Genomic DNA, 26,397 nt, shown 5'->3' with positions numbered 1-26,397 from the left:
GGCACAATTGTTCTGACCTCCTATTTGTGTTTCTGTGGGGTCTTATACGCCCCACCCACCCACAGTTTTTCAGTTTCTCATATTTTCCTATTCATATCCGACCTTATACATACTTGTATTGTATTATATTTTAATCTTTTAACCATCCCCCCCCCCCCCCCGCATTTTTATTGTATACATTATATTTGGGCCCAGGGACATAGTTCAGCAGTAGCGTGCATGCTTTGCATGCAAACCCCAGCCACAACGCATACCAGTGGAAGGCTTGTGCCAGCCCCAAGCATGGTGAAATGGGGAGGGTCGAGGCAAGAAGGGCATCTGGCTTAAAAACTGTGGCCAAATCAACTATGCAAGTCCCCAAATAGGGTAAATGCTAAAAGAAAAACACTTTCCATTTACCCTTAAACTACATGAGCTTTGTAAACCTACCAGGTAACCAATAGTACCATGATTCTAAAAAATACAATACACACCATTGTAGACAATATGAATTCTATAAAGTCAAAGGAATTTGACAATACTGATAATGTATGTTTGACTTGAAAAAGATAAGCTTTTGAGGGTGATGGAAAGTTTTGGCTGTGATGGGGAGACAGAAAAGCTCAATAGTTTTTTATTTATATTGCACTACTCAGCTTAGAACAGATTCCAGGGGAGATTCCTTTAGGTTTCTTAACGGACGTTTAGACAGCATACGTTCCATTATCCATACTTTTCTTTTGTAAACTCTTTCTGTCATATTTGTCATTTGCTGTGTTTCCTGAAAACCTGCAACAGACAATATGGGCAAAGATTATTTTATCCAAAACATGTGTTGCTATTCTGTTTTTGGATTCAGAAAGTACAGGGTTGTGACCATATGTCCTGTAACTTGGTTGGTTGCTGGAGTATACATTGATAGACTGCGATTCTATTACTCCAGACAGGTGAAACCACAGATCTGTTGGTGGAAAACAAGCCCATGACAGTGGGGTTGATCCTGAGGATGATCCTGACATCCTGCGAATTCCTCACAAGCACTTCAAACATAGTTCCAACTGGAAACAATGTGTGTTGTGTGTTGGTATCTGCTGTTAAAAAAAAATCCATACAGCTGCTCGCGCTCCTCAGCCTTCAAAAAGCATCCCAAAAACCAAACACATGACGACAAAGAGAGCTAATAACTGCTGCAGCACCTGATCAAAGGTATCCATGAGACAAGCCCAGAGCCAGACAGAGAATAGAGAATTGTTGGACTTTCTTGGTGTCACTACAACAATGGAACTGCAAATATGAAACCCCAAAAAACAAGTCACTTCACCGTAGGATGCTCTGGACAGATCTGGTCTCATATCAGCCCAATGCAGGCCAACTCAATAACTGTTCTTTTGATACTGAAAAAAAAAAAAAAAACTCACAGATTCAAATATAAGCAGACTTCAGGGTGTTAGTCTGTTCCAATGAGGCTAACCATGTCCTGATAATTAACGACAATACAGATGTGTAGCAGCAGTACTCTATTCTGTATTTCCTACCTGACAGAATGAGCCACTCTTCTATAACCACATAAATAGAGCTTTTTGTCTGCTTCTCATACAGCCAGATCTATGTAGCTACTTAACACAGCCATACCTACATACACATATATGTAATTTAGATCATTATTATATAATCATATATATTATGTATGCACACACACACACACAAACACGAAAATTATTACAATTTATAATATACTTTATATTATTCTGTTATATCTTTATATCTTCTAGTATTTTCCATTTTTCTAGATTGCCATTTGTAGTTTTTACTCTTTTATGTTCATGTCAGTAAAGGCCAGTAAAGTTAAAGCAAATTTTGGCTAAATTAAAGTGCCCGCGGACACATTTGGCGGTAACTCCGGAAGTGAGTATTTGTTGTCATAATGGGCAGGGACCGCACAACTAAGACACTACCAGACAATGGACTCAAGCGACTAAGATAGCGAGTAAATAGCAGCTGGTTTTCTTAAATCCACCGCACCCACAGGTTTGTTTGTTGTCTCGGGGACTGGGGACGCGTCCCGGCGTGTCGCTTCACAATTGGCTGCAATCGCCTTCCTTATCAGCAAACATTAACCACGTCTCTGTGGTCAGTGCGTTCGCTGTCTCCAGAGAGCGGCCGCTCTCTGCCAGCCGTTCTGCTCAGACTTGTTGTCCGTTATGTGTCACCTACAGCTGAGGACAGTGGTTTTTGTAGCCTGGTTGGTGGGCTACGTCGCCTTCCTGCTGTCCATCAGGAGGATGTGGACGGGGAAGTACGTCCGCAGTCCGCTGGTCCGCTCTCTGTTTGTCAACATGGTGAGCGAGAGTGAGGCGACGACGACGGAGACCCAAGAGGTGAGAAATATTCGTCGGCAGCATGCAGGCGAGACGAGACAAAGATATGTGTCTGTCTGCCAATGAACGAGCTGTACATGTTGTGAAAAATCAGAGATAATGGTTATTGAGATAAAAGTCTGTACGAGGTCTATGAAAATATTTCCTATTTATCTAGATATGCATTTGGGGTCATACTTCCTTTCTCAATTTGATTTGATTTGTACACGATTTTATTTTTTTTTTTAAACAGCGACATTGATTTATTCACCAACACTTTGATATTCAAACTATTATATTCATTCAAGCCATTAGAGCAGTGTGCTCGCAAACACTTTTTTTTTTTTTTTTTTTTTGTCATTCCCCACTTTGGACAGGGGGTGCAATATTGTCAAGCCCTGCTGGCCTTTGTTGCCCCAACTTAACTTAAAATTGATTTAAATGTTTTAATGTACCTAAAATAACACTAGTAATAGAAAAGAATAATTAAATAATATAGTAATAATTAAATATATAATAATTTATATATATCTATTATTTATATATATTTATTATTATTTATATATTATATATAAATAATGCCACAAATGCCAGCGCCAATCATACTTTTCACACTATCATTCCGTCACATCTCACCTTCCCCTTTCTAATGCTGAAACTAACCAGGTACAACCTGCAAAATGAATAGAATTATTAGGCTAAGTTGTTTGATTTGTATGACTTGTAATACCTCTGCGCCCCCCAATTTGAGAAACGCTGCATTAGAGCAACCTGGTGAGTTGAGCTGGGGTTGTTTTGGGGTTTCTTTGTTGTTGTTGTTTTTTTCATTAGTGGTACCGGTGCTGTCCCGACCTGCTTGGAGAGTCAGTACGACCCCTGTTTATGCAGAGCCACTTGGACTCAGACACCAAGGCTTTCCTTAAAAGGAGTGTGGAGAAGTCTGGCTGGCGGTTCACCCAGCTCTACCATTCCTTTGTATCAACCGTCCTCAGCCCGATGGTCTCACGCACCTCCATCAATGGGTCAGTAATACAGATTGATCTCTGCCCTCTGCACATCAGTAGTGTATTGTCATATTGTATATTTTTCTGTCACAGGTTTCTGGGACGTGGGTCCATGTTTGTGTTTTCTGCGGAGCAGTTCCAGCGACTGCTCCAGATTGGCCCAGAGTGGAGGGCCGAGAGACTCCTGGACCTTGGAGCCGGGGATGGAGGCATCACAGAGGTGATGGAAGCCCATTTCAGAGAAGTCTATGCAACTGAGGTGTCATTACCCATGAAATGGCATCTTCAGAGGAGGAATTACAAGTGAGTCGGCTTTTCTGCTTCCACTTTGTTTCTCTGCTTAACTTTCCATTAAACATTATGCCATATCAGTTGGTTAACCCACTTCTCAGAAGGGTCACAACAAGCTCCTTTTTCAGTGCTCTGACTCTTTGCTGATCTCGTCCTTGTTTTTATATACATTTAATATATCTGCAGGCAGTGCTGAGTTTTACTAGAAGCATCTTGATCATGTTCAAATGACCACGCAGTTAGTTGATATAAATTTTCACTATTTAACTGTCATGTTATACTTTACTCTGCTACTTTAACAGACACCGTTTCATTCACTAATTAATTTCACTTTTCATATGTGACTTTCAAAATTTGCTGCAGATATTTCAAACTAAAGATGATTTTCTGTATCTTTTTGAAAGTAAATTATCAGGGATTAAAAAAATCTGTATCGTGAAAACTTTTGTAAAAAAAAAGAAAAGAGACATTCGTAGCAGCAGAGGGGACTCTAACATTATATCTCTTTTAAAGGTGTTTGTCAAACTTATCACCATCCAAAAAGCTTTATTTTACTGGGCATGTCTGACCACATGTTTCTCTCTCTCCCTCCCTCCCTCTCATGCCATCACTCAGAATTCTGGGTATAGATGAGTGGCAACAAACGGACTTCCAGTATGATGTGATCAGCTGTCTGAACCTGTTGGATCGCTGTGATGATCCTCTACATCTCCTGCAGGACATCAAGCGATCGCTGGTTCCTGGCACCGGGAGACTCATCCTGGCAGCTGTGCTTCCCTTCGAGCCATACGTGGAAGTTGGTCAGTTAGGATTCAGAGCAGGAAATTGATGGAGTTCAGTGTGTTTTAATTCAATTGGTGTGTGAATAGGATTAAACTACTTGTATGCTTTTTTTTTTTTTTTTTTTACACAGGTGGACAATGGCAGCATCCCAAAGAGCATCTAATCGTGAAAGGAACAACATGGGAAGAGCAAGTAACCAACCTGTCCAATGAGGTTTTTAAAAGGATGGGCTTTGAGTTAGAGGCTGTTACCCGCTTGCCATACCTCTGTGAGGGGGACATGTTTCATGACTATTACGTTCTTGATGATGCAGTTTTTGTTCTTAAAGCCTCAAATAATAGTGAGGAGTCTGCTCTGCTTTTTTAGAAAATAAATTGTACATTTAAACCTATAGCAGTCAGTGTATTATCCATTAGCGTTTACTTGAGGTTTTGTTTCTGCCCACTTGGCCCCCACAAAGAAAAGCTCCATAGACCTGTGGTTTGCCAAGATAAATCATTTGACCCACTGTGATTAGTGCAGGGTTTTTTTTAAGTGCAATTGTAGCACTAGTAGAAAAAGGCCATTAAGACACAGTGATGCTAGTCACCCAGAAATATCTAATTAGGTTTGCTAACCAGGCCAAGTGACGCTGTTACACCAAATCCCTTGAGTGCTTTGATTTAAGCAATCGTGTTTTTTTACAATTTATAATGACTAAGAATATCGTGCAATATCTTCTCTGAAAAATCACAGTCTCACATTAAATAAGTGTGGTGCAGTTAGAACATTTCTGCACAGTGGATTATTCAGGCAGTGCCACAAGTAATGCAATATTTGTACTGAAAAAGTGTGATCTGAACTGAAGAATAAAATGGCAAGTTGTTGGCTGCATTTCTCAGCTTATTTGTTCATATGTTTGAAAGTCAACCAGTGACTGGCACTGTCAAAACCCAGAGTTGTGTGTTGTGTGTCCTGTCCCATCATGTCTATTTTACATTTTATTGTACACAGAACACAAAAATTGTTGTTAGATGACTACCGGAATGGCATTTCTACAACTCTGTGGTAAAAGTTGTGTTAGTAAAATAGAATGGCTGGCACACGGCACACTACATGCTTGAGACCTTGGCCCCAGTCTGTCCCATGTACATCCAGATCTGGATAGATTGTGGCTGTCATACTCTTGTAGTGTCTGTCACTTGCCTGCTTTTCCCACATGTGCTTTCATTGGTCCAGGTTTGGAAGCAGCATCAGGAAATCATTCTGCATGTGGGACCAGCATGTCTCACCTAGAACTGGGCGCACATTGGGCCTGTACTAGATCAGAAGAAAAGCAAACACACTGCCCAAGTAAGGGTGAGATTTATTTTTAATTTCTCCGCTTAGCTGGCGTTAATTTTCATTTCATTGTCCCGTAACTGACAACCCCATCAGCTGAAAAAAAAAACAAAAAACACCGACCTCAGATTTCGTATCTTTTCCACGGTGTCTGAAGTAGCGTTGCGTAGCATAATTTATGCAGAGTAGCATCTTCCTCCTCTGATTGGCTGAGTGCTCCAGCGTTTCCCGTCTTTCATTGGATGCCGCTGTCTTGGCCACGTCCCCGAGCCACGTCGCGCTCTTCTCGCCATTTTCCCCATCTTGTGAGGCCAGCTTCGGTCTGTTCCTGCCCCACGGTGTCACTCGGCAGTGTCAGGTCTTTAATTCACTGCAACCGGACACGAAGCGAGCACATCCATAGAGTCCATAAACATCGGTTTGCTTCTGCTGGAGCGCCAAGGAACATGAACATCTTCAGGCTAACCGGCGATCTCTCTCACCTAGCCGCCATCATCATCCTGCTGCTAAAAATATGGAAAACCAGGTCTTGTGCCGGTGAGTGGTCATATATCTTTACCTACAGTATGTACGAGCTCTGTGTCGAACACACAGCTTCCTGTCATTTCCATTTAAAGGCTAATCGGACGGGACTGGACAGATACGTGGAGCTTCTTCAGATTGAACTCGTTAGCCAAGTCTCGGCTAACGTTAGCTACCGAGCTAGCAGCCCCGGTCTGTCCCGTTCCCGGGGAAGAAAGTCTTTTCCGATGTCAGAAATTGCTATTAATGACATTATTAAGGTGCTGCTTGATAAACGTTGTCATTGGGGGAGTATCTGCGAAGTGTTGATACAGCAGCTGTCTCACTCGTTAGCCATGTGAGCTCAGAGGGCCCCACATCACCGGCAGGCAGGGACGCCGGGACCTGAGGGCCAACCCGTCGGTGAACTCACGTTAACGGGTTGGGTCTTTTTCAATTGCCGAGTGGCAGCTGAACGAGTTTCCCGTCAGGCTTTCTGTGCTTCCTTCACGTTACCCTGTAATGATCTGTCTGACGTGGCAACACGGGACTCATAGACGGTGAACGCGTTGGTGATTTGACATTTCCCCAGCTGCCGGCTTCAATAGCTCCACAAAACTCTACTGTCTTGATGGTGAGCCCTGCTGCACCTTCCTGCTCTTTCACCGGTCAAAGGTCAGGGCTGTATCTCTGCAGGACAACCAGCCTGACTTCTGTTATCACTGATGTTTGTTTGAGATTAAACCCGTGAGCTGTCAATTCACATTGAGCTGCAGTGTTTTAAACTGTTGCATGCTGGATTCAGGGGAGGTCAGTGTGAGAGTACCTCAGCGTTGGAGCATGTTTGATTACAGAGAAGTCAGCAATCGGTGATCAAAGCCCTGTATGAGTCTCAGTGGGTGTGTCTATGGGAAAACCTGCCAACGCACCAGATAAACAGAGTGGGTGGCGGTGTGGACTGCTTATACCCTGACACATGATACACTTTCAAACACACATTGTCAGCTGCATATTAAAGTAACTGTGTCACATTATGTGTTCCAGCAAAGAGTTTTGCCCACAATGTTAATTTTCCCATGCTGTTGCAGTCTGGTGTTGCACATGCATTATCTGTCCATGAGCAGACAGTGCAGTGAACACCGGTGAATGATTAAATGATAGGTTTTGTTCCTCTCGCATGGAGATAACGTTGACCAGGTTTGTGTTTGTTACACACACACACACACAAAAAAAAAAGGCCCTATGGGTGAGGTCTGTGGCTTGCTGTGAGTAACTTGGGAGGTAGTGTATTTGTATGACAATGCTGCTATTTGCATAGCATGTGAAGCATGTAGCAGACATAATGTGTTTACAACTGGAGGGCGGGGGGGGGGGGTCGCAGCAGCATCAACAAACCAGATTTAACCTCATTACTGGATTATGAAATGTTTGACTGCCCTCTGCTGTCTCTTCTCAGGTATCTCTGGAAAGAGTCAGGTCCTGTTTGCCTTGGTGTTCACCACCCGTTACCTGGATCTGCTCACCTCCTTCATCTCTCTCTATAACACCACCATGAAGGTGAGTGGCTCAGGTTGTTCGTTTCCATATCCTGAAAGATTTTGTTTTCCCAAGCACTAAACACATAGTTTCTAGGTCTAAACAGAGGATTAAACCAACACACCCATGTTTGCTGAAGGACAAAGTTGTCAAATAAGACTCAACGGATTTGTGTGTGTTGTCGCTGCTGCTTTAATATGTTCAGGTCAGACCATTAGAAGCTGAGATCTGTGAATGCTGAGTTAATGTTTTTGGTGTCTGTCTACTCTTTCAGATCATCTACATTGGATGTGCATACGCCACCGTGTACCTCATCTACATTAAGTTCAAGGCAACTTATGATGGGAACCATGACACATTCAGAGTGGAATTCCTGGTTGTCCCTGTTGGTGGCCTGGCTTTCTTGGTGAACCATGACTTCTCTCCTCTGGAGGTTAGAAATTCAACATCATTACTTCCTGTTCTGGTTTCAGACAGACATGTTTTCTCTGAATGTGAGAAATGTCACTTTAGGAACAAACTCCACTGTCAGTTCTGTTTTCACTTCAAACAAGAAAGTCTCATGACTGGCAATTCTTCTATCATTATTTAATCTGTTCTCAATGCAGTTTTAAGTTTATTAAAGGGTTACATCTGTATCTCTCAGTTGAAAAGGTTCCCTTTGTCTCCAGGGCAGCTGTATAAGTGTGAGTGTTTTCTGTTTCAGTTAAACATGTCTGTGCTCTAATGCGTGTCAAACCCTCCGTCCTCCCTTCTCCCCATCCCAGATCCTGTGGACATTCTCCATCTACCTGGAGTCTGTGGCCATTCTGCCCCAGCTCTTTATGATCAGCAAGACGGGTGAGGCTGAAACCATCACCACCCATTACCTTTTCTTCCTGGGACTCTACAGAGCCCTCTACCTCATCAACTGGATATGGAGGTTCTACTTTGAGGGATTCTTCGACATGATAGCCATTGTTGCTGGTGTGGTGCAGACCATCCTGTACTGTGACTTCTTCTATTTGTATGTAACAAAAGGTGAGAGCTGCTGGGTTTTTTTTAACCTGTTACACTCCTCACACCGTGTTTGTATCAAACCATGTTTAGCTGGTTCTGCCAACAATGGAAGCATTTTATCAAATTTGGACAGATATTTGCACTGGCTCCTGCTGCAGCTTTGTCCATCTACTTAGTATGTAGAATAGCTGTAGGTTAAATTTTCTTCTTTTCACATGTATTGTGATACATGTGAAAAATATTTTTCAACCATGTTAAAATGGCTAATTACAGACATCACTGAGCAATTTGTTTTTGTTTTTTGTTTTTTTTTTTTGTTTTGTTTTTTTTTTTTTTTTGGGGGGGGGAGAAATAATCCTTAAACTTTTGGCAGACACAGCCCACTGTCCTTAGGACCTCAACATCCCAGCTTGTTGGTCCCCAACAGCAGCCTCCCGTTACATCCAAGGCATCAAGAAGCATCTCTACAACACAAAATGTGTTTTTTTAAAAACCAGAACTTTGACTGACAGGCTCATACAGACAGGGCTGACAGCGGGCAGAGGATGGGCCCATAAAGGGCAGACAAATGGGCAACAAGTGGCTGGCAGGTGGGCTGATAAAGGCCATAATAGTGAATTTGTGATGGATCCCCTGGGCGAATCAATGGTTTAACCAACATAAATAAGTTTTCAAAATTGTGTTGATATTGTGACAGGCTGACAGAAATGATGTTGATCTGTCATGTGATCTGCTGCATTAAACAAACCTGTGATGTCTCATTCCAGTGCTGAAAGGAAAAAAGCTGAGTCTGCCAGCTTAAGTGCCAAAGAGGAGAATTGTGCAGATGCCGAGTGGACGATCGGGGGGGGAGGTTGGTGGACACCTCTGCCCCACTCTCCCACCACCATTTCCTCCTCTTCCCCTCCCGCCAGTGTAAGATGCCTGAGACAGAGAGCGAGTGGGAGCTGCTGACTGCACCTTCTTCTCATCCTGAACCAGTGGAATCAGAACCTGCAGAGGCTGATCCAAGGCCTTTGGATTTCTGTTTGATGCATCTTGCCTTAACTGTTTTTTATTACCCTGTATAAAGAAGAAAAAAGCAAGAAAAGTTTTCTACATAAAAGATGTACTCCGAAGATTCGACACATTGCTGAATAAGATCTGAAGATATAAAATAGCCTGTGAAGCGGACTTCTTGTGGCAGGATATTATTGACTCCAGCATTTGTAATTGTATTTGCAATGAAATAAATGTGCATTGTTTTTCCTGAATTATTTAGGGTGGAATTTGTTGAAGCCTGGACTAGTCACTCTGGTTTTTGCACATTTGTTTCTGACCAGTTTCCCAATGTATAAAGGGTGTTTCAGTTTCCCATGCCCAGTAGAAGATAAATCTAAGATGGACGCCATAATTTAACATTCTGTTTTTATTTTTTTCATATTGTAACTCCCGAGCTATATTTTTGTTCAGATTTGTTCTTCAGAATTTCCCAGAATGCACTGTTTCATGGTATTTGGAGCAAAATCCTTTCTCGAGGAGAACATCAAAAAGTTGACTCATCACTGTAAATGACTCATTTGCATACTTCCATTTATTGCCCAGCAAAGACAAGTTGATGAGTAAATTCCCTGGTCATGTGATGTACATGAAGTTTCTTTACAGAACTGGATTGGGTTCCTTTTTTTTTTCCTTCTTATAGGTGCAGATGTATTTATTTTTTATCTTCCTGGTTTTCAATAAACGGAGTCCATCGAAGTGTCCTCCATCTGTTTGTGCATAATTTTAACCTTAGGAATGAGTCGGATTTGGAGATGAGAAGCACAAACCTCACTCAAATTTAATATCCAATCAATTAAACCTGCAAAACGTCTATAGTTGTGACCGGTTCTATTTTCAGAAATACCACTTAAGTTCCCTTATTTATATTTTAATGAGGCTTCTGTATAACGATATAACGTGACATAGATTTTAGACCATTTAGAAGAAAATAGGGGCTCCATTGGGATGTGGGTACTGTCTGATTGACAGGTTGCCCATCCAATCTGGATAGATTGCAGAGTGGGTCAGCTCATTTGACCATTTTTAAGCAAAAAATATAACCAAATTAATTAAATCCACATATATCTGGAGTGTCTCAAATGCTCTGGAAATATATAATGTAGAGAAATACAACAAAGAATCAACAGAAACTATGAACTGTCAGATTGTGGTGCAACAGTTGATTTAGTTATGATCTTATGGTTGTCTGCCTTTACTGCTGTTATATTGACCTTGGCTGAATCAGGAGAGGCATGAAAAATTCGATAAAGATAGAGAAGATAGACACGTGGATGGGAACCATCGAGCACCACCAGGACTGACAACCCGGAACAAAAACACCACCGGACAAGTCATCAGTGGCAGTCCACACATGCTTGGCTGCTAGGTAACTTTATTTTTCCAAAGCACAGGCTTTGATAATTCGGGTTAAAGAGAGAGGAGCAGCCTTTTCTCCACTAACCGGAGAGCAGGAGAAAACATGGAGGATATTCCTGAAAGAAACTGTGAGTCAACTTCTGCTGCTGAAACACTGAAGCTAATCTGTTAGCTGAAGCTAAAACACTCCTGTTAGCGACCATCAGCTTTGACCCATCAGTGTGAATACGGAAGAGACAAACACTGATTCACTAACTCACATACATCGTAGGGTAGTGTTGTCTTTACTTTGGGTTTATAATTAATAGCTAATATTCTGTAAAACATAAACAGACGTCGTCCAGAGAGAGTTTTTATAATTATTATTATTGCTTGGACATTTTACTGCCGACATTTGAAGGCAGTCAAGGTTCTCCAGTGTTCTTTAGTATCTTAGAAACTGTGTTCTAAAGCAAGTGACTGTTAGTGTAACGTAAAATGAATATATTCCTCAGTGATGAGATCATTATAATCATCAGCATTATGATCAGGTGTGTGTGTGTTTTCTTCCAGGTACCATCTTCCCTCTTCCCGCTTTGCGCCTTCTGGTCTCTCCGATGCAATTGGTTGCGGCAGCAGTCTGGCAGACTATGCAGCAGAAAATTGTGTCTGATTATGGGATCCTTGAGGAGTTTGTTTCCTTGGTTACGGACATTATCCCAGAGCTGCTCACTACTTGCCAGAGGGCTCAACTGATCCTGGGCCTCAGAGCAAAGGTGAGAAGGAAGAAGTCAATTATCGAGCACTCATAATTACAACTGTGAGGTTGTGTGCTGTGTAAAAATGTATTAAAAACTAATCAATGGCGTCAATTGGTGAATAATTTTGTTTCTGGCTTCAGCTAATCCTGGGTTTATGTCAGTGTGAAACATCTGCTGACTCTCAGATTGTTCAGCCACACTTGGACAGAATACAGAGCCTCATCAAGGGGTGGGTGGTGGAGGTAGGTTTCAATAAAACATCTAAAATCACTTTATTGGAAATTGGATTAAAAAATTGCCATAATTTGCTGTGAAGCTCTGTGACCTTGTGTCATGTCTTGCAGGCTGGTGTTACTGACATGGAGGCCTCAAACTCAGGCTTTGTGGATCTTGTTACAGCCATGATGACAAATCCTGACGAGAGGGAAAACTTCTTTCAGGTCAGTGTCAATGTTGCAACAAAGTTATCAAATGTGGAAACTTTAGTTTCAGCAAATTTCTGTGCAGTTGAGATGGGCATAATTAGTGCCACTGTTATTTTGTGTGAACTGCTATTCACCCTTTGTCTTAAATTTGAAGTCCAGTGTGTCTAAACTAAACATCTAAACATGATGTACACGTGTCTTTCAGAAAGTTTTCCCTGAAGAGTTTGGTTCCAAATTTGATGAAGCACTTTGCTCCTTGATGAGGCTGCTTCTGTCCAGACTGGAAAAATTTCTTCCTCTTCAAACATTCCAGCAGGTCGGTATCACATAGATTACTTTCATAACACTTTAATCTCTCAATATCACTGTTCCATTGAGGTGTCTGGTTCCTTTTCACTTTTCCCAGGTTGCCTCAATGTTGGGTGATGTTTCCTCTGTTCTAGAGGACTGTATGGAGACTGTGACTCAGTGTGAGGAGCTCAGAACAACGCTGCAGAGTCATAAAAATCGCAGCCAGCAAGATCACAATGGTGAGTTTGTACACCTTCCAATTCGAGTTGATTCGGTCAATCGTGATTTTTTTTTTTTTAATTGTTTATGCCTCAAAGATGAATTTTCTGGAATGAGGGAGGAAAATAGCTGTCGGAAGTAAAGCAGGGTTTTCTTTGATTGTTCATCCCCAGAGGTTAATGCTTACGATAATTTAGCTGCTGATGTAGCTACAGATGTATCAATAGATGTGCAGTATAGTTTCATATTAGAAGGAATTATTTAACAAATGAGTCAGCGTTTGATGGTTTTCCCTCTTTTACTACAACATGTTTTTCCCGTTTCAGATGCTTCTTTAGATGGCACCTGCATCATTTCAGCTCTCAGACTTCACTCTGTAAAAACAACAGCAGCACATAAAGCACAAGTACACAACAAAGTAACGGATCAGGAGCTATCATGTGCCTCAGAGCTGGAGAGGGATCCTTCATCACTGACTCATACAAAACAGCCAAACCATGACACATTCACAGAGAACCCAGCATGTGACATCAAGACTGAAAACACTAATTGGATTCCTATGGAAAGTGAAACAGCAGTGGTTTTCAGAGACATCACAAGGCATGAGGAAAGTGTGTGTCCTTCACAAAGCCCTGCACAAGATGCTTCTGGCCTTCTGAAGCAGTGCTGTGTTCGGCTAGAAAGACTTGACGTGCCGCTGTATTTACATTCCCAACCTGTGAGACAAAACAGAGGCCTGAAAATGAAACTGAGAGGGAAGAGAGGAGTTTATGACGGGGCTCACACTGCTTCTAGGAAAACAAAACCACTGAGCCAGGCTCCCACGGAAATCTCTGACAGTGAGGATTCAAGCAACTTCAACAAAGAGCCCTCCCACATGGGTCCTACTAGCAACTGGAGTGAAGACGGCTCGTGGTCTTACTACTCAGATGAAGACTCTTGCCAGAGGTCTCCTAGCAGTAGTCTCAGTATGATGGATTCATGGTCCAACTACTCAGGTGATTCCTCTTCTTGGATTCCTCTCAGCAGTTCATCTGACTGTGATTCATTATCTAACTCCTCAAATGAGGAGTCTCTCCTCAATGGTCCTAACACTTCATCAGCTACTAGTGGAAACCTGAGCATTTCTAACATCAGAGCCAGCACTACTAAAAAAAACAGTAATGGTTACTGCTTCATTTGCAAGGAACATATTAATGAGAGGACAGGTCTGAAATCTCACATGAAAACTCACTTTCCCACCGGTGACTATGCCTGCCCTCGATGCGACAGCAGATTTAAAGTCTTCACATCTTTCAAGACGCACTTACGCAGAACATGCTTCGAGTACAGTAAGCAGGAGGTGAACCCAGAGAAACCAGATGATACCAAGAATCTTTATAAATGTGACAAATGCCAAGAAGCATTCAGGTACAAAGTTTCACTGGACAGGCACAAACTGACCCACAGTGACCTGTACTGCAGCGTGTGCAGGAAGGTGTTAAAAGACACGGTGGCGTTGGCACGACACAAGGTCTCACATACCCTGTTTCATTGTACCCGGTGTGAGGAGACCTTCACTCTCTTTTTGCCCTTACTCAGGCACTTTGAAAACATCCACAAAATCAGCAGTCCGTTTAAATGCGGCCACTGTCCAAAAACTTTCCCCAGGCTCCGGTTCCTCATCCTGCATGAATGGACGCACACAGGTCACCTTCCGTTCCAGTGTTCTCTGTGCAGCTGCAGATTCAAATCCGACGCAGATCTCATTTACCACGAGAGAGTCCACACTAAGGAGAAACCATACCTGTGTTCCAAGTGCGGCAAGACCTTCTCCCATAATTCCAACCTGCTGCGGCACATGAACCTCGTCCACAGTGAGTTGCGAAATGAGAAGAAGCATTCTTGCTCTCAATGTGACAAATCCTTCAAAGAGAAAGGAGCTCTGAAAAAGCACCAGAGGGTCAAACACTTGAATGAAGTCTTTCGTCATCCTTGTCCCTTCTGTGGGAAGATGGTCTCTGCATCAACGCTTGCCAGACATAAATTAATCCATACAGGAGAGAAGCCTTTCAAATGCACTGTGCCTGATTGTGACAAATCCTTCAGGTCAACTTCTGAAGTGAAGAAGCATGTTCTCATACAACACACTACAGAGAGACCTTATAAATGTGATGTCTGTGGAAAGGGCTTCATAAGAATGTTTCTTCTGAGGTCACATGCTAAAATACACTCAGGAGAAAAGCCATTTGTTTGCCATATCTGTGGAAAGGCTTTCCTCAAGCTCTATAGCATGCAGAGACACAAAAATCTTATACATAGATTTGTGACACATTAATCTCCCTTTAACATACAGAAGTTTTGAGACAGAACCTTGCTGGCTGGGCAAATGACTGTCGCCTTCAAATGCTTTGCATAAAACGGGATGAAAAGATAACTTTGGACCCCTTTGACATTGAAACACAGTTTTACAACAGAACTAGAGATGTTTGAACTTCTCAACCGTAATGGAAAATGTCCTGGAGTTAAGGAGGGATGTGAAGGGCACATGAGTCAGAAAAGGACCACATTGCTGACCGGGATGTCTTTTGCAAGAGCATGTCCAGTTAGCAGAATTTAAGGTAGAGAGACATCTCAAAGATGATCAAGCGAAAACACCAACTGAGGAGAATATGGTGCAAGTAGAGATTCAGACCCAGTACATCATGACAGAGATAGAAAAAGACCCTGACGCAGGAAGGAAGAGGAGAACATGGAGCAACTGACAAGAAAAATATCATCTTTGTCATAGGGATTCTGCACCAACGCAACGAAAAAATGAAAGCCAGGAAGAAACATCTGCTGAAAGACAGAGTTGAGATCTTGAAGGAGCTGCAAGCAATGAGGAGGCAGGAGAGAAGATTGACCCGCCGTTCCTGTAGAGAGGCCTGACCACCACCACCTGCAGGCTGGTCAAGGCCATGGATCACCAATACCAAAGGATTAGCTCCAACACTGATCCTGGGTGATGCCCTTCACAGCTTTGAATTCCCGTTAGGTGACTTATAACCTCTATCACTCGTGGCAATCACACATATTCATGGCATAATATGAACATTAATGATCTAGTAATAATAACATTCAGGTTAACTGCATAATGCAATCTGCTGACTGAAATAACTGACTGATTACCAAAATAAATAGGTGATTTGCTGACAGCCATTGCTTATTTTCGTAGGTTGATGTTAACCTTTCCACCCAAAATGGTTAACTTTTTACTTCTGCCTTGTGATTATACAACAAACAATTATTGTTGAACACATTATGTTTTTGATGCCTTGATACAATGATTGCTGTGATATGAGTGAGAACTACTACTCAATGACACCTGAGGTGTACTTAATACCGTGATATGACTGATTTTTCATAAGCATTATGGCTGTAAGTTTATAATACCGAATGTTAGAATAAAGGTCCCGGGCACAACTGGCCCTGGTCTGGACTTGATTTTTCCTCCAACACATTAACCTTCATTTGGGAAAAAACTGAACGATAATGATGTCATGCTCTTCAGGTGCTTCGCTATTTTTAGCAGCCAGTTGCTAATTTAGGGCAGGGGACAGGAAGTACAAATTAACTTCAAGGTGTAAAAAAAAAAAAAAAAAACTTAGAACCGAAAGATGCGAAACAGTTGATGGCCAAGAGTGCTATTGCAGGCTGCCTCCACGTGACAGTTCTTTATCAATTAATGTGACAAAAATATTTTCAGGAAATCCAGATCCTTGAAACTTTGCTTTTTTATCCCTGCAAGAATGAGGCAGTCTCACTACAAAGTGTGACAGTTTGTTGCAGGAGTGTCTCTCAGACTAGTTTCAGGTCAGTTCAGATGAGGAAGTACGTACTTGTGCCTGTGCTCATAAGGTACATATATAAAGGGAAAAGAGTAACAGAGCATATTCTGTTCCCCAAACAAGATTAAGAGGTGGCATCCATTGTCCTTGAAGTAGATGCATATGGAAGAGTTTTTCCACTCAGTATTATTGCATCAATTAAAATTTTCCCATCACACTTCCACAATTTGATCGTTCTTTGATCACACAAGTATATATTTATCAAGTTTACACCATGTCACATTTAGAAATTCAGAGGGATTCAGTCCAAGTCCTCACACTATAAATTTGAGAAATGCTCTTGCTGTTTTAGCAAATTCTTAAATACATAGAAAGCAGGGAGGGTTGCAACACACAATAACACATCTACACAGGGATGTAGTCATCACCGGAGGAGTCTGAGGTATCAGAGAATTGGGAAAGCAAACAGGCTTTTGGAAGAGATCTAGAGTGTATGACTCAATTTCATTAATGCATGTGACACTGACCTCCAAAGTACAGGTGACCGGAAGACTGATCATAAAAGCTCCACAGACACATCTTTTCCAACACACACTTGCATTGTATGTGCAGGCACATTTCAGTTCCTGTATAAAATCAAGATCTGGAAACAGTTCTTCAGGTTGTAGTCTGCATTCTACCATTGTTCCCAAGGAGGGGTCTTTCCAGAAGTGGAGGCCATTCTCTATCTCACCCATTAAGTATCAAATAAATTATGTGCAATATAATAAAAAATACACTTGATGTTTAATTTATACTTCTCTGGGACAAAATGAAAATATTGAATGTCAAATACAACACTTAAAATACATGTTAAATATATTTTTTGTATGATTTTGTTGATGCCTTTTGTAATTCTTAAAACATCTTTTGAATCGTCAACAAAATTGAAAGAGTAAAAATTTGTAATAAATGTCTTTCCCACAATGTACATGCAGCCCTGTTACCTAAAGATTTTTACCGTAGAAGAAAAAAGAAGAAAACAGCAGTGACTCACTGGAAATGTAATCATCATGCAGATTCAGGACAGCGATGTATACTTCTATTTTGCACATTTTCATGTTATTCTCTCTGCCAATTGAGTGTGTCACTCTAACCAATTCAATCCACTTACACATCTTGTCAGAAGAAAACAAAATCATTGAAAAGATTCTTTCTGTATTTGCATAAGTGAGTTTGTCCTGGAGATGATAGTAACAGCTAGCTAAACAGCCCAGCTACCATAATTAGAGTAACGGTGCCTGTAGTGACTGTATAATCTCTTTATACATGTAGGCACATTTCAGTGCCTGTATCATATTAATGGATTATGAAGACCTGGAAGTAGATGTTCACGTTGTAATCTTCGTTCTATCATTGTTCCCACAGAGGCACTCTGAAGTGCTCCTTGGATGTGCAGGTCGCTGTAATGTGTATATGTATGAGTGGCTGACTGGAGGAGTTATTAACGGCGCTAACACTTATCAACTGTGTTGGTCAACGCTGCCCACTGTGCGAACGTACAGCACGTTAGAAGTCACCAAAAGGTTCAGACCTAAAGTGACTGGCATGAATCCAGGGGGCTCTTTCAGTGACCTTCAGAGCTGATGGGTCAGCCAGCAGCACCTGTAACGGTTCCAACCTCTGCCTCTGCTCTGGTTCCACCTTTTGGCTCTGAGGATAGTAGTGATCAGTTGGCACCATCCCGTACTCATGTGAGGAGATGAGGTGAAGAGACTTCTGCTGCTCGTATCACTACTCTAGTGAGTGATACTTCCCCTTTGATTTTCTTATGGCTTACGTGTGTGTGTGTGTGTGTGTGTGTGTTTGTTCAGTGCTCCCCACTGAATCTTTTATGTCCCCACTGTTTGCTGCTACTCCTCCATCCCTCAGCACTGCTTCCTTTCTTCACTGTGTAAATCATATAAAATCCGAGAAGACCCAATGATTTCTCTTATATTGTTAATCTTGCTTAGTTATTTAATTTTAGTTCCTCAGTAAATAAAGCTGTCCATCTCGGTCCAACATTTACTGTCTGTACTGGATCTGTGGGCTTGTGTGACATTTATATCAGGTATTAAGGGGTCAGTTTGACTTTAAACAGCTCTGTTCTAAAGGAATGATCTTATTATAAAGACCAGCTGTAGTGGGATTCACAGAAAGCAGAGGAGCCGAAGGGCTTGAGTTACACTTTTTGTTAAAACATCCTGAAGTGTTTAACAGTGACAGTATTCTACAAACCTGCTGGGAAAGAGAGGGAACTGCAAAATCAAGTTTTGGGTGGATAGGGGACACAACAGCAAGAGAATTGGGGATATACGGAATGGAGTTCTGTCCGACAGTGGCCCCTCTGTGGGTGCTGAAACCTTTGATTATAGACTTTAATTTACTTCCTGTAAAGGCAAAAAAGAACAATATGGACCTAGTAAATGAGTTTTATAGTTATACAGAAAGTCATTACAGAGAATATATACAGGTGGATACAGACGGATCTAAAGATCCAGATCCTGTTCGTACTGGATCTGAAATCTCAGTTCCCAGCCCTAGAGTTGCAGTAAACAGAAGGACATCAGATTAGATCAGTTTATATTTAGGGGAGTTATATGCTATCTGGATGGCCCTAAAATAAATAATACAAACTATAACGAAAAGAGCCCTGATTTGTAGTGGCTCAGCAGCAGCTTTGGCTAGTCTAAAATTAGGCTTATCCCGTTATTGTCAAGATCTGGTATACAAAGTTATGGAGAGACACTCAAAAGTCATAAGAGAAGGCACTGAGGTCATATTCATTTGGGTCCCTGCACACATGGGCATTTTCGGAAATGAAAGGGTGGACAAACTGTCTAAACAAGCTGTTAAAAAAGAAACAATAGACATCTCAATAAAACTTTCTAAATGAGATTGAAAGAATTTTGTATGGAAGGAAATCAATGCTGAATGGCAGCAATACTGGAACCAGGAAACAAAAGGTAGACATCTTCATACAATGCAAAATAGAGTGAATATTAAGAGATACAGAAGAGGAAAGAGAAGCCTAATGGTAGCAGTGAGCTAAATCAGAATAGGACACAGTAATTTAAATGGGACACTTAACATTCAACTGGTGAGTGTGACACCTGTAAACAATAGAACATGCCATTATTAATTGTAGGAATTATGCCCAAGAAAGACTGACTATGATTACAGGGATGATAAGAGTTGGACTAATGGGGAAGGATCTAAAAAGTATTCTTGAGTGTGGTGAAAATGAACAAGGCTGGAGAAATTTCATTTGAAATTCTTCTAAGAACTGGATTGATAAGGAGAATTGAAACAGGAAATATATCTAGTCCCAGAAGGAGGCGGTGATGCAACTGATACGATGCGAGCTGCCTTAAAACTCCAAAGAAGAAGGACACTGACAGGAACGTACATCGTGATTAGATACCTGCTTGGGAACCATCGAGCACCACCAGGACTGACAACCCGGAACAAAAACATCAACACATAAGTCATCAGTGGCAGTCCACACATGCTTGGCTGTTAGGTAACTTTATTGTTCCAAAGCACAGGCTTTGATAATTCGGGTTAAAGAGAGAGGAGCAGCCTTTTCTCCACTAACCGGAGAGCAGGAGAAAACATGGAGGATATTTCTGAAAGAAACTGTGAGTCAACTTCTGCTGCTGAAACACTGAAGCTAATCTGTTAGCTGAAGCTAAAACACTCCTGTTAGCGACCATCAGCTTTGACCCATCAGTGTAAATACGGAAGAGACAAACACTGATTCACTAACTCACATACATCGTAGGGTAGTGTTGTCTTTACTTTAGGTTTATAATTAATAGCTAATATTCTGTAAAACATAAACAGACGTCGTCCAGAGAGGATGCTATCCTTTAACTTTAAACCGGTTTCCTGCCATGTTGAGTGTTTCGTCCCGGCTGTGACACCTCAGGTTAAAAACGTCACGGTGGGGGACCTGAGATGGAAACACAGGCTGAAGATGAAATAATTAAAAGTGCTGCACCTCTGATGTTCTGGGGGCAGGTTGGTGTTTGTAGACGCTGTAGCTGAACTGCACAGACTTGCTTTCTAAATGGACCTGATTTTTCTTTTTTTGGTGGCCTGAAGTTTTTATAATTATTATTATTGCTTGGTCATTTTACTGCCGACATTTGAAGGCAGTCAAGGTTCTCCAGTGTTCTTTAGTATCTTAGAAACTGTGTTCTAAAGCAAGTGACTGTTAGTGTAACGTAAAATGAATATATTCCTCAGTGATGAGATCATTATAATCATCAGCATTATGATCAGGTGTGTGTGTGTTTTCTTCCAGGTACCATCTTCCCTCTTCCCGCTTTGCGCCTTCTGGTCTCTCCGATGCAATTGGTTGCGGCAGCAGTCTGGCAGACTATGCAGCAGAAAATTGTGTCTGATTATGGGATCCTTGAGGAGTTTGTTTCCTTGGTTACGGACATTATCCCAGAGCTGCTCACTACTTGCCAGAGGGCTCAACTGATCCTGGGCCTCAGAGCAAAGGTGAGAAGGAAGAAGTCAATTATCGAGCACTCATAATTACAACTGTGAGGTTGTGTGCTGTGTAAAAATGTATTAAAAACTAATCAATGGCGTCAATTGGTGAATAATTTTGTTTCTGGCTTCAGCTAATCCTGGGTTTATGTCAGTGTGAAACATCTGCTGACTCTCAGATTGTTCAGCCACACTTGGACAGAATACAGAGCCTCATCAAGGGGTGGGTGGTGGAGGTAGGTTTCAATAAAACATCTAAAATCACTTTATTGGAAATTGGATTAAAAAATTGCCATAATTTGCTGTGAAGCTCTGTGACCTTGTGTCATGTCTTGCAGGCTGGTGTTACTGACATGGAGGCCTCAAACTCAGGCTTTGTGGATCTTGTTACAGCCATGATGACAAATCCTGACGAGAGGGAAAACTTCTTTCAGGTCAGTGTCAATGTTGCAACAAAGTTATCAAATGTGGAAACTTTTGTGCAGTTGAGATGGGCATAATTAGTGCCACTGTTATTTTGTGTGAACTGCTATTCACCCTTTGTCTTAAATTTGAAGTCCAGTGTGTCTAAACTAAACATCTAAACATGATGTACATGTGTCTTTCAGAAAGTTTTCCCTGAAGAGTTTGGTTCCAAATTTGATGAAGCACTTTGCTCCTTGATGAGGCTGCTTCTGTCCAGACTGGAAAAATTTCTTCCTCTTCAAACATTCCAGCAGGTCGGTATCACATAGATTACTTTCATAACACTTTAATCTCTCAATATCACTGTTCCATTGAGGTGTCTGGTTCCTTTTCACTTTTCCCAGGTTGCCTCAATGTTGGGTGATGTTTCCTCTGTTCTAGAGGACTGTATGGAGACTGTGACTCAGTGTGAGGAGCTCAGAACAACGCTGCAGAGTCATAAAAATCGCAGCCAGCAAGATCACAATGGTGAGTTTTTGTGCACCTTCATTCGATTCAATCATCAATCATGATTTTTTTTTTTTTTTTTTAATTGTTTATGCCTCAAAAATGAATTTTCCAAATGAAAGAGGAAAATAGCTGTAAGAAGTAAAGCAGGGTTTTCTTTGATTGTTCATCCCCAGAGGTTAAAGCAGGGGTTGCATTAACTGAGAATTCTCCATCATTGACAGATTTTTTTTTTTAATATGTGACGGACAACTCTGAAGGCCATCTGTCATTTTGACGGGTTGCAATTACTTCAGAACAATATCAAAACAGCCATGAGAAGCTGTCTGTCCGAGGCAAAGGTACAAAATTTAATGACAATTGCCTCTGCTGCAACTTCACTTGATGCATTTGATTATGCACAAGCGGGCACCCTGTTTCACTCCATGAGCAACAGGAGGAAGGTGTGAATGAGACTCAGTCTCAGAGTTCAGGCCGCAGGAGGTGAACTAAGTTAAATTCAGCTGATTTCTTGCAAAGTTTGTTCATAATTTAATTGCAAGTATTTAATTTTGTAAAACTGCATTGGTCATTTACGCATATGGCCACAGTTGATGTTTTTAGTGGCCACCGATGTCACCGCGGGAAATGTGGTGTTGACATCATGAATGTTTTCTCTCATGCCTTTATAAGGGGATCATTCATTTGTTCTAATTGAATTTGCATTAAAAACTAATGAATGAAAATTAAATGCTATTGTTTATGTCTTTATTATAATTTAAAAAATTAAAATGAAGGATAAAAGTAGATTATGACGAATTTTTTTAACCTGTCTGTCAAAATGACTAACAATGAAAAAGTCTAGCGCAACCTCTGGGTTAATGCTTACGATAATTTAGCTGCTGACACAGATGCACCAATAGATGTGCAGTATAGTTTCATATTAGAAGGAATTTAACAAATGAGTCAGCATTTGATGGTTTTCCCTCTTTTACTACAACATGTTTTTTCAATTTCAGATGCTTCTTTAGATGGCACCTGCATCATTTCAGCTCTCAGACTTCACTCTGTGAAAACAACAGCAGCACATAAAGCACAAGTACACAACAAAGTAACAGATCAGGAGCTATCATGTACCTCAGAGCTGGAGAGGGATCCTTCATCACTGACTCATACAAAACAGCCAAACCATGTCACATTCACAGAGAACCCAGCATGTGACATCAAGACTGAAAACACTAATTGGATTCCTATGGAAAGTGAAACAGCAGTGGTTTTCAGAGACATCACAAGACACGAGGAAAGTGTGTGTCCTTCACAAAGCCCTGCACAAGATGCTTCTGGCCTTCTGAAGCAGTGCTGTGTTCGGCTAGAAAGACTTGACGTGCCGCTGTATTTACATTCCCAACCTGTGAGACAAAACAGAGGCCTGAAAATGAAACTGAGAGGGAAGAGAGGAGTTTATGACGGGGCTCACACTGCTTCTAGGAAAACAAAACCACTGAGCCAGGCTCCCACGGAAATCTCTGACAGTGAGGATTCAAGCAACTTCAACAAAGAGCCCTCCCACATGGGTCCTACTAGCAACTGGAGTGAAGACGGCTCGTGGTCTTACTACTCAGATGAAGACTCTTGCCAGAGGTCTCCTAGCAGTAGTCTCAGTATGACGGATTCATGGTCCAACTACTCAGGTGATTCCTCTTCTTGGACTCCTCTCAGCAGTTCATCTGACTGTGATTCATTATCTAACTCCTCAAATGAGGAGTCTCTCCTCAATGGTCCTAACACTTTATCAGCTACTAGTGGAAACCTGAGCATTTCTAACATCAGAGCCAGCACTACTAGAAAAAACAGTAATAGTTACTGCTTCATTTGCAAGGAACATATTAATGAGAGGACAGGTCTGAAATCTCACATGAAAACTCACTTTCCCACCGGTGACTATGCCTGCCCTCGATGCGACAGCAGATTTAAAGTCTTCACATCTTTTAAGAAGCACTTACGCAGAACATGCTTCGAGTACAGTAAGCAGGAGGTGAACCCAGAGAAACCAGATGATACCAAGAATCTTTATAAATGTGACAAATGCCAAGAAGCATTCAGGTACAAAGTTTCACTGGACAGGCACAAACTGACCCACAGTGACCTGTACTGCAGCGTGTGCAGGAAGGTGTTAAAAGACACGGTGGCGTTGGCACGACACAAGGTCTCACATACCCTGTTTCATTGTACCCGGTGTGAGGAGACCTTCACTCTCTTTTTGCCCTTATTCAGGCACTTTGAAAACATCCACAAAATCAGCAGACCGTTTAAATGCGGCCACTGTCCAAAAACTTTCCCCAGGCTCCGGTTCCTCATCCTGCATGAATGGACGCACACAGGTCACCTTCCGTTCCAGTGTTCTCTGTGCAGCTGCAGATTCAAATACGATGCAGATCTCGTTTGCCACGAGAGAGTCCACACTAAGGAGAAACCCTACCTGTGTTCCAAGTGCGGCAAGACCTTCTCCCATAATTCCAACCTGCTGCGGCACATGAACCTTGTCCACAGTGAGTTGCGAAATGAGAAGAAGCATTCTTGCTCTCAATGTGACAAATCCTTCAAAGAGAAAGGAGCTCTGAAAAAGCACCAGAGGGTCAAACACTTGAATGAAGTCTTTCGTCATCCTTGTCCCTTCTGTGGGAAGATGGTCTCTGCATCAACGCTTGCCAGACATAAATTAATCCATATGGGAGTGAAACCTTTCAAATGCACTGTGCCTGATTGTGACAAATACTTCAGGTCAACTTCTGAAGTGAAGAAGCATGTTCTCATACAACACACTACAGAGAGACCTTATAAATGTGATGTCTGTGGAAAGGGCTTCATAAGAATGTTTCTTCTCAGGTCACATGCTAAAATACACTCAGGAGAAAAGCCATTTGTTTGCCATATCTGTGGAAAGGCTTTCCCCAAGCTCTATAGCATGCAGAGACACAAAAATCTTATACATAGATTTGTGACACGTTAATCTCCCTTTAACACACAGAAGGTGACTTATAACCTCTATCACTCGTGGCAATCACACATATTCATGGCATAATATGAACATTAATGATCTAGTAATAATAACATTCAGGTTAACTGCATAATGCAATCTGCTGACTGAAATAACTGACTGATTACCAAAATAAATAGGTGATTTGCTGACAGCCATTGCTTATTTTCGTAGGTTGATGTTAACCTTTCCACCCAAAATGATTAACCTTTTACTTCTGCCTTGTGATTATACAACAAACAATTATTGTTGAACACATTATGTTTTTGATGCCTTGATACAATGATTGCTTTGATATGAGTGAGAACTACTACTCCATGACATCTGAGGTGTACTTAATACCGTGATATGACTGATTTTTCATAAGCATTATGGCTGTAAGTTTATAATACCGAATGTTAGAATAAAGGTCCCGGGCACAACTGGCCCTGGTCTGGACTTGATTTTTCCTCCAACACATTAACCTTCATTTGGGAAAAAACTGAACGATAATGATGTCATGCTCTTCAGGTGCTTCGCTATTTTTAGCAGCCAGTTGCTAATCTAGGGCAGGGGACAGGAAGTACAAATTCAATTGAAGGTGTAAAAAAAAAAAACAAAAAACTTAGAACCGAAAGATGCGAAACAGTTGATGGCCAAGAGTGCTATTGAGGGCTGCCTCCACGTGACAGTTCTTTATCAATTAATGTGACAAAAATATTTTCAGGAAATCCAGATCCTTGAAACGTAGCTTTTTTATCCTTGCAAGAATGAGGCAGTCTCACTACAAAGTGTGACAGTTTGTTGCAGGAGTGTCTCTCAGACTAGTTTCAGGTCAGTTCAGATGAGGGAGTAGCCATCACCGGAGGAGTCTGTGAGGAATCCTGCGCAGCTATATCTAAGAAACTCAAAGCACTTACTGTTTTATTGTCACTCCTTTAGCTGATGCTACGCTAAACATGTTTGCTAACCGTCCATGTGAGCTAATGTGATTTGACGTAAATTACTGACCCGGTTGAGTTTTCATGTGCCGGATGAAATCTGAAGTAGTTGATCCAACGTCCTTAATTTTGGTACTTTGCAGGCTGCGTTTTTGTTGTTGATTGCTTCTTTTTTGAAGTTTTTATGCCCAGACGTAATTACAAATGCTAACGTTCCCGAAGCAGCTGCAGGTGTGCCGGTCGCCATAGTTACGGTCATCTTAGGTACGAGTGCGTGGGGCGCGCACTTGATGCCTAATATGGTTATTACTGTGATAAAAAAGGAGTTCGTGCCATTAAGCTCGTCAGATGTTTCAATGTTTACTTCGTGTTAA

The 26,397-nt window shown here is 41.5% G+C and overlaps 4 protein-coding genes across 6 annotated transcripts; all 4 read left to right on the top strand.

Annotated features, from left to right (window-relative positions):
- The first annotated feature begins 1,891 nt into the window (after window positions 1-1,891).
- On the top strand, window positions 1,892-5,287 carry mettl9 (methyltransferase 9, His-X-His N1-histidine). 2 transcript variants are annotated; one of them, XM_029527832.1, is made up of 6 exons: window positions 1,892-2,007; window positions 2,196-2,357; window positions 3,168-3,358; window positions 3,434-3,643; window positions 4,247-4,431; window positions 4,545-5,287. In XM_029527832.1, the coding sequence occupies exons 2-6, from the start codon at window positions 2,262-2,264 to the stop codon at window positions 4,778-4,780; spliced, it is 918 nt and encodes a 305-aa protein (XP_029383692.1). In that variant the 5' UTR covers window positions 1,892-2,007; window positions 2,196-2,261; the 3' UTR covers window positions 4,781-5,287. The 2 variants fall into 2 exon arrangements, with proteins under 2 accessions (XP_029383692.1, XP_029383691.1); XM_029527831.1 differs by having other exon boundaries at window positions 1,911-2,357.
- A 726-nt stretch (window positions 5,288-6,013) lies between these two features.
- Window positions 6,014-10,512, top strand: LOC115059855 (ER lumen protein-retaining receptor 2). The gene is made up of 5 exons (XM_029527577.1): window positions 6,014-6,271; window positions 7,692-7,792; window positions 8,046-8,204; window positions 8,539-8,791; window positions 9,538-10,512. The coding sequence occupies exons 1-5, from the start codon at window positions 6,181-6,183 to the stop codon at window positions 9,570-9,572; spliced, it is 639 nt and encodes a 212-aa protein (XP_029383437.1). The 5' UTR covers window positions 6,014-6,180; the 3' UTR covers window positions 9,573-10,512.
- A 629-nt stretch (window positions 10,513-11,141) lies between these two features.
- On the top strand, window positions 11,142-25,592 carry LOC115059744 (zinc finger protein 175-like). 2 transcript variants are annotated; one of them, XR_003842219.1, is made up of 8 exons: window positions 11,142-11,295; window positions 11,720-11,922; window positions 12,048-12,149; window positions 12,252-12,347; window positions 12,538-12,648; window positions 12,739-12,862; window positions 13,169-15,858; window positions 25,098-25,592. XR_003842219.1 is itself a non-coding variant. In XM_029527402.1 (7 exons), the coding sequence occupies exons 1-7, from the start codon at window positions 11,271-11,273 to the stop codon at window positions 15,157-15,159; spliced, it is 2,652 nt and encodes an 883-aa protein (XP_029383262.1). In that variant the 5' UTR covers window positions 11,142-11,270; the 3' UTR covers window positions 15,160-16,482. The 2 variants fall into 2 exon arrangements, 1 of the variants encoding a protein (XP_029383262.1); XM_029527402.1 differs by lacking the exon at window positions 25,098-25,592 and having other exon boundaries at window positions 13,169-16,482.
- Window positions 20,166-25,104, top strand: LOC115059743 (zinc finger protein 37-like). The gene is made up of 7 exons (XM_029527401.1): window positions 20,166-20,313; window positions 20,982-21,184; window positions 21,310-21,411; window positions 21,514-21,609; window positions 21,784-21,894; window positions 21,985-22,108; window positions 23,086-25,104. Exons 1-7 carry the CDS (start codon window positions 20,289-20,291, stop codon window positions 25,074-25,076), a joined length of 2,652 nt encoding a protein of 883 aa, XP_029383261.1. The 5' UTR covers window positions 20,166-20,288; the 3' UTR covers window positions 25,077-25,104.
- Window positions 25,593-26,397: the final 805 nt, after the last annotated feature.

This window comes from Echeneis naucrates, chromosome 19 (genome assembly GCF_900963305.1).
Source record: "Echeneis naucrates chromosome 19, fEcheNa1.1, whole genome shotgun sequence".
Classification (NCBI taxonomy): Eukaryota; Metazoa; Chordata; class Actinopteri; order Carangiformes; family Echeneidae; genus Echeneis; species Echeneis naucrates.
Note: the sequence above shows the minus strand (reverse complement) of the source record. Positions and strands in the feature narration are given on the sequence as shown.

Coding starts and splice junctions, on each gene's coding strand:
- LOC115059744 (XM_029527402.1), top strand. CDS start 11,271: ATGGAGGATATTCCTGAAAGAAACT. Junction 11,923..12,047: donor TCCTGGGCCTCAGAGCAAAG/GTGAGAAGGAAG, acceptor TTCTGGCTTCAG/CTAATCCTGGGTTTATGTCA. Junction 12,649..12,738: donor CTCTTCAAACATTCCAGCAG/GTCGGTATCACA, acceptor CACTTTTCCCAG/GTTGCCTCAATGTTGGGTGA.
- mettl9 (XM_029527831.1), top strand. CDS start 2,181: ATGTGTCACCTACAGCTGAGGACAGTGGTTTTTGTAGCCTGGTTGGTG. Junction 3,359..3,433: donor TCACGCACCTCCATCAATGG/GTCAGTAATACA, acceptor TTTCTGTCACAG/GTTTCTGGGACGTGGGTCCA. Junction 3,644..4,246: donor CTTCAGAGGAGGAATTACAA/GTGAGTCGGCTT, acceptor GCCATCACTCAG/AATTCTGGGTATAGATGAGT.
- LOC115059855 (XM_029527577.1), top strand. CDS start 6,181: ATGAACATCTTCAGGCTAACCGGCGATCTCTCTCACCTAGCCGCCATC. Junction 8,205..8,538: donor ATGACTTCTCTCCTCTGGAG/GTTAGAAATTCA, acceptor TCCCCATCCCAG/ATCCTGTGGACATTCTCCAT. Junction 8,792..9,537: donor CTATTTGTATGTAACAAAAG/GTGAGAGCTGCT, acceptor GTCTCATTCCAG/TGCTGAAAGGAAAAAAGCTG.
- LOC115059743 (XM_029527401.1), top strand. CDS start 20,289: ATGGAGGATATTTCTGAAAGAAACT. Junction 21,412..21,513: donor TCAAGGGGTGGGTGGTGGAG/GTAGGTTTCAAT, acceptor CATGTCTTGCAG/GCTGGTGTTACTGACATGGA. Junction 22,109..23,085: donor CAGCCAGCAAGATCACAATG/GTGAGTTTTTGT, acceptor TTTCAATTTCAG/ATGCTTCTTTAGATGGCACC.